Genomic DNA, 11,075 nt, shown 5'->3' with positions numbered 1-11,075 from the left:
GGCAGCCAAGCTGGGGTGCAGAGGAGGCGAAGGCCACAAAAGCTTCTAGGGACACTCCTTCAGAGCTAGTCTAATGCCTCCAAGCAGCACAGGAAGCCAAGAACGTCTGATATTTATTTTTCTGGCACCTACTAATGGCGAGTGATGCTGAGTTTTACTCACGGTCAAGACCTGAAGTTTCCTCTTCAAAAACATTCAAGTGAAAAAGCGAAGCAGTGTGAAGAGAACGCTCGGCGCCAGGTGGGATGACACGGAGGCTGCGCTTCAGGCGGGGAGGAGTGGGCGTGTGAAGGGCCACCAGGTGGAGCTGAGGGTGCGAGCGGTCCCTCCCCCTTCCTCAGGGCCAGCGCCAGCTGGACCTCCCAACGGCAAGTCCCCACGGCTCAACGAGAGACCCTGGGAATCAACGTTTTCCTCTGGCGGAATCTGTTTCCTCTGCTCCGCTACGGACCAAAGTCTCCACCTTCCCTTCGGCCCCTCCGTCCCTCACCGCTGACTCTCACGGGAGGCTAACTCCGTGTCCACGGTCCACAACTGGAGGCCCAGCAGGAGGTCGACAGGACAAGCATGTGCAGGGCCTGCAGCCAGACACCACTGGCCATCCTGTTATCCTCAAGACACCCCGTGTCCCAGCATTTGCACTGGAGGGGCTTAACTGACTCCCATGACAATAATGTCCAGTGTTGAGCCTGCCTCAGGTGAGGCTGGATCCAGACGCCTGAAGCAAGGAAGCAGGCCAGGCTTCTTGCCTTCCCCAGAACTGGCCTCATTCTCAGAATGGCTCTTCCCATGAGATGTCTTTAGGGCTGCCAGCCGGACAATCGCCTCCTTCCCATGAGCTTCAGCAAAGGTCTGGAGCTGCCAACCTCTGGGTTCGCTCTGCCGACGGATGAAGAAAGAGCTGCCCAGAGGGATGCAGAGGTGCTGCCAGCAGAGGCTGGAATGGCCGCGGGTAAGGCGGGTGCCGCCCTGGCCTGCGACTCTGGATTTCGGCTGCAGCTCATGTGCTGGTCCTGCTCCATCTGGCTGTCCCCCTGTCCAGGTGGGTTCTCTGTGCACCCCTGTCCAGCAGTGCCCTAGTGTCCTGGACCCTTCCCTCTGGTTCCAGTGGGACTACCCAGGAAGCTGGCTCCAGCCAGAAGTGGGGCGGCTGTTCCAGCCCGCCTCCCAGGGGCCTGTGTTCTCTGCATACAGGAGGAGCGTCTACGCTGACGGTGGGCGGTGCCTCAAAGGTGGCCATCTGGGCAGGGCCTTGGGGAGAGACGTCTCAGAGCTCCTGAAGCAGCCAGAGCACAGACACTGTCACTTTGTTCAGGGGCTGCGTTGGGAGCACTGGGGGTTCCAGCCCCTCAGCAGAGCCAAGTCCTGGGACTGGGCCTCCATAGGACTCAAGAGGGCACCCCTGGACCCCACTGGCTGCTGGAAGGGGCAGCTGCAAAGGTGGCATTGGTGGCAGTGGGGCCACCCCGGGATGAAGGGGACTCCTCGAGGTCTCTGGGGACAGCACCACTTCACTTCCTCTGCTGCACTGGCCCAGGAACTTCAGGGGAAAGTAGGGCTCCTACCCCTCCAATCCTGCTGCGGCCTGAAGGTCCTTGCATGGGGACACCAGGGGCACAGCCCTCCCCTCACCCTGATCCTCTTTGCCCAAAAGTGGCACGATACCACAGATGGAAGACATGCCCAGGGAGGGGACAGTAGAGCCCTCAGCCGCGTGGCTGCCCCCAACCCAAAGGGTGCTGACCAGGAAAATCTCAGCCCTGGTGAGCCCCCAGCCCCTGAACTTCCTTAGGGCACAAAGACACACCTGGGGAGGCCTCTGGCTGGGTCTAACTGGACTTCCACCCGACGGCCCGTGCAGAGCTGAGAACAGCCCCTCCTGTCTACATCTGGCTCCTTATGCCTGGAGTGGGCTGCCAGCCTGGCCACCCAGCCGTCCCCAGGCTGAGATGCCATGGTAGTGGAGGGTCCCCAACCCCCTGTACCATCACCCAGGCCCGCCCCTGCTCCGCCCCTGCCTGTACGCCCATGCTGAGGGGCAGAGGGGCTGCAGGTGCCCCAAGCTTTCACCGGAGGAGCAGGCCGGCCGGAACCCTGGCGAGTTCTGGCCAAGGACATGGGGGTCCCCCTGGCACCACTACTTTCTGCTTCCCTGGGGGAGCTCCTGAGTCCCCTCATGACGGTGGGGCAACAGTCAGAGCTTAGGGTCTGCTCTGCCCAAGCGGAAGGTGGAAGCTGGGGATGGGGACGGGGAGTGCCCCCCCAAGGTCTGTACCCACAACCCTTCCCCACTGGGGCCCGGCAGACCCTGCCCAGGGTCCCAACAAGTTCGAGGGCTTCCAAGGCAGGTGAAGAGCTACGCTGTGGCTGGGAGGGGGCTGTGGCTTCTGACCCTCAGCCTCAGGTAGAGCCCTTGAGATCTCATCGTGACCTCAGGGTGACCAGGAGTTCTTGAAGCTGGGAGGGTGCTCAGTGGGGGTGTGGGGACCAAGGACTCTCAGTCTGTCCTCTTTCTCCCGGGTCAGATGAGCCCCTGAAACTCAGGGTCCCCAGGACAGTTGCCAGAGACCCCTCCTCACCGCCCTGCCAGGGCCCCAAGCCGCCCTCTGCCACAGGTGCGCCCCGGCACTGAGGTGCCCCTGCCTCGTCGCCCCCAGGGCAGGCAGGCCTCGCAGATGCCTCTGGCCTGGAAGGTCGTCCGGAGTCCCAGAGATCTGCGCAGGGGCTGGGTGGAGGGGCGGGGTCTTGGAGTGCGTACCTACCTCTTCCTCTCCCAGGGCTCCGCGTGGGCTTTCGGGGAGCTGTTCCCTTTGCCCAGCCTGACCCGAAGGCAGGAGGAGCAGGCGGAGGGCTGGCCGCCCCGCAGCGGCTCCTTTGTGTGCGAGCGGACAAAGTTTCCACCATCCGCTGCCTGGACTCCGAAGCTTTCCTCCTCGGCGGGCGCTTCTCTCCCTGGAAGAGTAGAAGCCACGGGGGCGAGTTTCCATCCTCGCCCCCTCCCCATCCGTCCAGGCAGACACCCTTGCTTCGCCGGCCCTCACCGCGGGCCCAGGACCGGCAGCGCGGGGAGCGTGACCCCGGGCCCTGCACGCTCCGGGCCGCCGCCCCGCCCCCCCGAGAGGCTCGAGTCCCCGGAGCGGCCAAGGGCGGTGGCGGAGCTGCACGACTCGGGACCGCAGCCCGCCACCGCCGCGAGAAAGCCCCGGAAAAGCCCGCGGGGCGAGGAGCGGCGGGGAGCAGCGCGGCCCCGCCCGCACCCCCAGCCGCCCCCTCGGCGCGAGATCCGCCCGCAGGCCGCGGCCCGGCGAGGGTTAAGCGGGGCGGGGCGTGGGGCGGCCCCGCCTCCGCCGCCGCGCCGGGTCCGAGCGCGCACGGGGCGCGGGGGCGGGTCGGAGCGGGCGGCGGCGGAGGGCGCGGCGTGCCGGGCGAACGCGGGGAGCGGCGGCGGCGCGGCCCGCGTGACCCACCGCCGCGCCCCGTGCGCCCGCGAGCCCGCGCCCCGCCGCGCCCGGCCCAGCCGCAGGATGCGCGCCCCGTCGCTGCTGCTGCTGCTGGCCGCCTGCGCGCCGCCGCCCTGCGCCGCGGCCGCCCCGACGCCGCCGGGCTGGGAGCCGGCCCCCGACGCGCCCTGGTGCCCCTACAAGGTGCTGCCCGAGGGCCCCGAAGCGGGCGGCGAGCGCCTGTGCTTCCGCAGCCCCGCGCGCGGCTTCCGCTGCCAGGCGCCCGGCTGCGTAGCGCACGCCTCGGCCGGCCGCTCTCTGCGCGCCGGCGTCCTGCGCAACCACAGCGTGCTGCTGCAGTGGCGCCTGGCGCCGGCCGAGGCGCGCCGCGTGCGCGCCTTCGCGCTCAACTGCTCTTGGCGCGGCACCTACACGCGCTTCCCGTGCGAGCGCGTGCTGCTCGGGGCTTCCTGCCGCGACTACCTGCTGCCCGACGTGCACGACGGCGTGCGCTACCGCCTGTGCCTGCAGCCGCTGCCGCTGCGCGCCGAGCCCGCCGCCGCGTCGGAGCCCGCCGAGCCCGGGGAGTGCGTGGAGTTCGTCGCCGAGCCGCCCCGCATGCGGGAGATTGTGGTGGCCATGACGGCGGTGGGCGGCTCCATCTGTGTCATGCTCGTGGTCATCTGCCTGCTGGTGGCCTACATCACCGAGAACCTCGTGGGCCCGGCCGTCGGGCGCCCCGGGTTGCGCAGGCATCGCTGAAGGGCCCAAGGGGCACAGCCTGCGCCAGTGCGCCTGAGACTGCAGGCCCTCCGCCCGCCCTTCTCTCATTCCTTGTCCCTCGAGATCCTCACGGAAAGCCTGCCGGAGACGATTAGGATGAGACGGCTGCCTGCGCCCGGACCTTGGCATTGCCACACGCCCTTCCCAGCTGGGCGTCCTCCTTCCAGACTCTGGCTCCGGACTGGCCTTTGGGCCTGGGTTGTAGTGCCAGCCGCATCCAGGGCTCTGCCTGCTCTCCGGAGGCCTTTATAGGGACGGCCAGGACATATGGCCCCTTCCAGCAAGAGCTACAGGCACGCTGGATCGTCACCCTGCACCTGCATCCCGTGCCAAGTTGTCAGAGACAGGCCGTCGTCATTGCTTGGTCACTGTGTGCTTTGGGGTGGGGGGCGACCCTTGGAGCCTGTCTTCCCCCCGCTCCCTCTCCCCGCACCACCCCAGCGGGCTTAGGTTAGCTTCGTGCCTTAGTTATCTCCGGCCCACTGCAAGAGCCAACCACCCGGGCCCCTGCTGTCCAAGGGGGTCTGTGGCCCTGAGACTGGCCAGCATGTTCGTGTGTCTGGCCAGTGTCCCCAGCACTGCAGGGGCGTGTGCCGAGGGTAAGCAGCATCCTGGCCTTTTTCCTGGTGGGGGTCTGGACGGGCTGGAGCCGCGCTGTAGCTCAGCAGGCCCAGCCCCACTTCCTGCTGCCGCATCCGGGGGTGAGTGTCCTTCGACTTGGAGAGGCTGGTGGTTCTCCACGGCCAGACCCTTCTTTCCTTTCGTGTGTGTTGCCTCGGACTAGGACTTTGTGTGGGGAGCGGGAGCAGGTGGCGGGTGGACAGCATCACGTCCTGAGGGCAAAATGTTGGACGCCAGCATCGCCCAGCGGACCTTCCTCGGAGGCCTGGATCCCGCGCCATAACCAACCCAGGAGACCTCGATGGCCACAGGATGACCGACAGCACCACCCCCAGCCTTTCCACATTCAAGGGTCGGGAGCCCAGGATCTGGCCCCGTGAAGCTGCCCCCCCCCACTGTGGACTCAAGGCCGGCTGTGCCCACCTCTAGCAGATCCGGGCCCCTGGCCAGGCTACGCTCTGTGACGACCCCCTGGTGATGTTGGGCGCCAACTGAAATTGACCCTGGCACCTCCTGGTCACTGTGGATACACGCTCTACCCCCACTGCAGGACCACCAGCGACCCCAGGCCCTGGCTGGGCCCCCGCAGCACCCAGACCCGACCTCTCTGAGTCTTCGCTCCTCCTGCCCCTCCCTCCGTGGCGCTGGCCAGGTGCGATCCTGACGCCAGTGTCTAAATGTCCATCATTCTCAAACCAAAGATGCCGCCTTGCGTGTTTATTGGGAAGGTGGAGGGACGGGTGCGGGGTGGGGGGAGGGACAGGTGGACCCCTTCTCCCCAGTTCCCACGGGCCTCTCAAGCATGGCCCAGGGGCTGGCCCCGAGTCCTTTGCCAGCCTGGCTGGGGTTGGCCCAGGCAGGTGCACGGCGCGCTGCCCTTGCCGCTTCCAGCTGCAGGGTGGGCAGGGTGCCCACTGCTCATCCATCCACCCTCAGACCTTGGGAAGTCGTCTTTTCCCGGGCCAGCCGTGCGGGCGGGGGTGGGGGAGGCGGCACCTGCTGCAGTTAGAAATAGCCCAGTCTCATGGGTGACCCACTTGAGCTGTGACAAGCAGCAATTAGGTGGCTCAGGGAGGGGGCTCCCCTCCCCAGCCTGGGGCCTCCCTGTGCAGTGCTGGGGCTGGGGGCTGGGGGCAGTGGACAAAGGACAGCCTGGGGCTCCTGGGTGTGCCCTGTGTGGGCTGCTGCCCTCCCACTCACCCAGGCTGTCCTTGGGGCACCTGCAGCCGGCTGTGACCCTGAGGAAGCAAAAACAGCCGGGGGAGGCGGGAGGGGGAGCCAGGCTCTGAGAAGTGACTCATCTGGGGGAGCGGGGTGCAGTGATGTGTCTAGACAGCGGGCAGGAGTGGGAGGGATTCGGGTCCAGCCACCTCCTGTCCTGGCTCCCTGGGGGCCCAGTCTGCCCGTGAAGGGTGTTCGCTGCCCTCCACCAGCACAGGCAGGAGTGGGAGCCTGGCAGGGCCCCAGCCTCCTCACACAGTCTGGTTCCAGAGCTGAGGACAGTGGCACCTTTTGGGTTAGCTGTGGGGTTCCGTGAGGTCTCCCTGGTTTGTGCCCCGATTCATGCCTCTGTCATGGGCTTGGGCTCACACTGGCCCAAGTCAAGGCCTGTTAGCCAATTCTGAGGGGCTTCTCAGAGGCCTGGAGTCCAGCTTGGGGTTTGCAGAGAGGGTCCCAGGGACAATCCCTGGCCCGGGAGATGACCTGGAGCTGCCGTGCGGGCCAAGGTGTCTGCTTCCAAGCTCACGCCATTCCCACAGACTGGGCTGGGGAACGTCCTCCCAGGGGCGCAGGGACGTCCGGGCCCCTGCCTCCTCCCCAGTTGGTCCACCTGAGAGCTTGGCAGGGAACCTTCAGTCCTCATCCAGAACGTTCCCTCCTGCAGCCCCAGCACCTCCTGGAGCAGCCTCACTGTCCCTGTGTCCTCCCCTCTCCTCTCTCGCCTCCTCCCTCCCTCTCTCTCCTCCTCTTTCTCCCTGGAAACTGGCTCTCGGCCTGTGTGGCCCAGGCTGGGGTGGGTGTGGTGCTGCTCTCCCGGTGGTTTCCCTCTGCCCTGGAGGGGAAGCCCAGAGGGCTCACTGGCAGCTGAAGATACTTAAGCACATACTTTTCCAACACAGAGAAGCGATCTGCTTTGATTGCAAAACACCGTAGGCTGCCCGGGCTGGCGTCGGGGCTCTGCCTGCTAAGAGCTGTGCAGGTGCTCAGTGCCTCAGTTTCTGCATCTGTAAAGTGGAAACAGGAATGGGAACCGACACCCGGCCCAGCCAGATAGAGGCGGATGAACCACCATCCACGCTGCAGCTCGAACTCCCCCCAAGGGCAGCTCCTTGGAGCTGCACCCCCAGCCTGACCCTGTTGCGAACTCTCGGCTTTTTTCTTTTCTTTTTTTTTTAAAAAAAGTCCTCGACACTCCACCCTTAAGTGACAATTGAGACAACTGGGAGAGGAGAAGAGTTGGAGGAGGGGCTCGACAGCTGGAAGTCCAGTCCACTCAGGTTTTGTCCCGGAGGGCTCAGCACCAGTGTCATTGAGAAGACATGTGGCAATGAGGCCCTGTCACCGAAAAGGGGTCGCAGTCGGGAGGGATGATGGTCTTCAAAGTAACCCTTCCCTTGGCCGACAGTCCGGGGAATGTGGGTGCTGGTGCTTCTGCTGGCTACACCGGCAGAAAAGCTGAGGTTGGAGGTTTCGTGGAATCCGGCGAGGAGGGTTGTCAGAGTTGCTCTCCCATTCAGATTCCTTCACGGGGTCCCCTGGGCAGGCGTGACCTCAGCGTTAGTCCCTGGACCAACAGGACAAACAGGCCCGGTGATGAGCCGCCACGATACCCCTGCCATAGGTTTTCTCTGCTCCCACGACGCGGTAACATGGACCCCGCGATAACAGCCCTCCCAGGGAAGCCGTTGGAAGGCCGACTGAAGGGGTGTCCGTCTGTGCCCAGGACCGCGCATTGCTGCAGCCTTCAAACCGGGGTGCTAGTCACTCACCATGTCCACCGCCTGTTTACAGGTGTGCCTCACGTTGGTCTCCGCGGGCTTTTGATTGTACTTGCAAACGTCACAGAACACCAGCTTGTTGGGGTCCTTGCAGAAGGGGCCCCAAAACACGGCAGCAGGCATGAGATGCATGCCACTGTTGGAGCCTTCGGGCAGTAAGTACTAGAGCCACCAAAATTCCACGTACTCGGGCTCACAGCCCAGGCCGTGGGTCTTGCAGCGGAGCCCTCCTCAGCGCCATCGACCCAGATATGCATGGCTGGGGACACACGCACCCGCTCCACGCCTTTGTTTAAGTGGGGACTTGCCGAGGCGGCCACGGTGGAAGGTGTTCTCGGCGGGGCCGGGGGCGGGCGGGCTGTGAGACCACAGCGCAGACAGGGGCGAGGGGGCCGCTGTGGCTGCTCACTCACGAGCCCGCCCGCCCTTCTCCCGTTCTCACCTCTCCGCTTGCCCCTCCCTGTCCGCAGCAGAAGCCCTGCCCACCTGCGCCCCTGGCCCTCAGCGTGTGTCCCCACCTTAGGCAACCGGCTGACCCAGTCACTCTGTGAACCTGGGCTGAACGTAAGGACGGCCTTGCTGAAATGACAGGAGACATCTAACCCGTAATTTTCTAGTAACAGCTAAAGATCAATCCAATGAGCCGGCTCGGCTCTCTCTGCCCGCAGAGGGAACCCTGTGTTCTCAAACACCTGAGAAGAGACAAAGCAAAGGTAACCCTTTCTCTCCACACTCGCCAGTTTATGGCTTTTAGAGTCTGTTTGCACAGCCCGGAGCAGTTCCTGAGAAGCTCCAGACAGCAGCGGGGTAAGCTCCGGGCCTGCCTTTCCTGCCCAAACCAGTCTCGGGCAAAATCCCATGCCCTGCGTAGGCCTGACTGCACCTCAGAGAGAACCGAGTCTCCAGGAACAGAAGAAACAAAAAAGAGGGACACCTGACGTCTGGCTAATTGCTCAACAAGAACGACTGTTTCTCTCTTGGTCCCCAGAAAGCAGCACCTGCCTTCTCTTCTTTGCCACGCCCCTGCTCTGTCTCTCACGTTCTCTGTCCTTCTAAAGGGTAAAATAAACTTTTTTACTTTTATATCTTAATCTCTGTGTGAGAAATCTTTCTCCACCGCGCCGTGAGCACTGCAAGGCTTTCCGCCCCCACGCTGGAGACCCCGCGCCCGCCAGGGAGGCCACCCCCCGCGCTCCACGGCGCCCACGCGGGGGTGGGCCGGGGACACGAGGGGCAAACGGGAAGACGGGCTGTGGGGCTGACGTCCCTCTGGCGGCTTCAGGATGGGGGTCAGGACTGTCACATTCGGTCTTCAGGAACAGCCTGAGGAGCAGCTGGAGACGCCGGCCAGGCCGCTGGAGAGGGGAGGTCTCTGCTCAGCCGCAGTCTAGAGTCCTGGGTCCCTGGCGCCCGTGGCCTCCAGCCTCCACCTTCAGAAGCAAGCCCTGGGCGGGGTGGGCGACCGTACAGCTGAGGGTCCACAGGCCGCCTCCTCTGTCCTTGAAGGCTCTCTCCTGGGCTCCTCCCCATCGGGCTTTGTTTCTCCGTAAGTCTCCCTCCACGAATCTCTTCTGTTTCTAGGTGTGTCGGGGCTCTCTCCAAGGCTTCCGTTTTCCCAGTAAGGTCATTTTAAAATGTTTTCGTTTCTGATGCATGCTGTTCCCTCAGGACTTCTGTAACTTTTCCGACTGCTTTCAGCTTATTGTGAAGTATCTGGGTAAGAAGTTTGTCTGTTTGCTGGCCCACCTCCCCCGCAGGACTGTCACCCACTTGCCATTCTCTTTCATCTCCTACCGGAAATCTCTGGGGGCCCAGTTGCTAGCCTTTCTTTTCTTTTTTTTTTTTGAGACAGAGTCTCACTGTGTTGCCCAGGCTAGAGTGCCGCGGCGTCAGCCTAGCTCACGGCAACCTCAAGTCCTGGGCTCAAGCGATCCTCCTGCCTCAGCCTCCCGAGTAGCTGGGACCACAGGCATGTGCCACCGTGCCTGGCTAATTTTTTCTATATATTTTTAGTTGTCCAGCTAATTTCTTTCTATTAATAGTAGAGACAGGGTCTCGCTCTTGCTCAGGCTGTTCTGGAACTCCTGAGCTCAAACAATCCTCCCGCCTCGGCCTCCCAGAATGCTAGGATTACAAGCGTAAGCCACCATGCCCAGCCACTAGCCTTTCTGTTGCTAACAAAGATGGGTTTCTGACGCTCTTGTCGGGCTGTGTGGGCCAGGATAGCTTCCATACTTCCCAACTCTACTGTTACCTCTGAGTGTGGGCTTTTGTTATCCTTTTTTTTTTGGAAGCAGGGTCTTGCTATGTTGCCCAGGCTGCTCTTGAAATCTTGGCCTCAAACAATCTTCCTGACGTGGGGGGTGCCCCCGTGAAGGGAGGAAAGCCCCCTGAACTCGCCAAGTGGGTTCTTGGCTTCGCACAGGAAAGAATTCCAGTGCGAGCCAACTAGTGACAGGACAGTTTATTGAGACAGTGACAGACAACAGATCCTACGTCACAGACGGAGTAGCCGTCCTTCCCTGAGCAGGAGGGGACCCCCGATGGGGCAATGGTGACGTTTGTAAATGTTCAAACACCCTGTTGGGAAACAGCTGTAGGTGACCAGCTTTGTCTTATGTTTGGGCCATAAAGGTTAATCTAAACTGCTGTCCCAGGATGTTAAGTGCGAGCAGTTTGTAAGGCGTCCGGTTAAGTAGTTCATCCATCTTCAGGTGGTCACCGGCCGGTGACTTGCTGGTGACCCTTGTTCAGGGTGGTTGGGGTCTGGTATCGGCCAAAGTGGCTGCACTGGGGCTTGCGCCCCTCCTCTTCTGCCTCACCCCTGACAGCTGACATGTAGCCGTGGCCCACCATGCACGGCAATAAACCAACTTCTGATACATCAGGGATAAGCCTCAAAGTAATTACGCCGAGTGACGGGAGGCAGACAGAAAGAGTACACACCGCATGATTGCATTTCTGTGTAATTCTAGAAAACGCAAAGTTATCTATGGTGACAGGAGGCAGCCTATGGTCGCCTAGGTGGTGGTGGGTAGGTGGGAACGCAGGGAGAGACACTAAGAGGTATAATGACACTTTCAAGGATGATTAAAGCTGTTATAAATTTGTCTTAACTATTTATGGACTGATATGCTTATTTTAAAGTCTCTTCAGGTGGTCAGGACTGATATACTTATTTTAAAGTCTCTTTTCAGGCGGGATGCGGTGGCTCACGCCTGTAATCCCAGCA

At 62.6% G+C, this 11,075-nt stretch overlaps 1 protein-coding gene across 1 annotated transcript; it reads left to right on the top strand.

Annotated features, from left to right (window-relative positions):
- Positions 1-3,524: 3,524 nt before the first annotated feature.
- Positions 3,525-5,502, top strand: LOC105820925 (chromosome unknown open reading frame, human C1orf233). Its single transcript, XM_012657492.1, has one exon. It carries the CDS (start codon positions 3,525-3,527, stop codon positions 4,200-4,202), a length of 678 nt encoding a protein of 225 aa, XP_012512946.1. The 3' UTR covers positions 4,203-5,502.
- Positions 5,503-11,075: the final 5,573 nt, after the last annotated feature.

Source organism: Propithecus coquereli, unplaced genomic scaffold (genome assembly GCF_000956105.1).
Source record: "Propithecus coquereli isolate 6110/MARCELLA unplaced genomic scaffold, Pcoq_1.0 Scaffold544, whole genome shotgun sequence".
In the NCBI taxonomy this organism is placed as follows: domain Eukaryota; kingdom Metazoa; phylum Chordata; class Mammalia; order Primates; family Indriidae; genus Propithecus; species Propithecus coquereli.
The sequence above is the reverse complement of the archived record's forward strand: the minus strand, read 5'-3'. Positions and strand labels throughout refer to the sequence as shown.

What these genes read in the sequence shown, in the direction of transcription:
- LOC105820925 (XM_012657492.1), top strand. Translation starts at nt 3,525, where the DNA reads ATGCGCGCCCCGTCGCTGCTGCTGCTGCTGGCCGCCTGCGCGCCGCCG.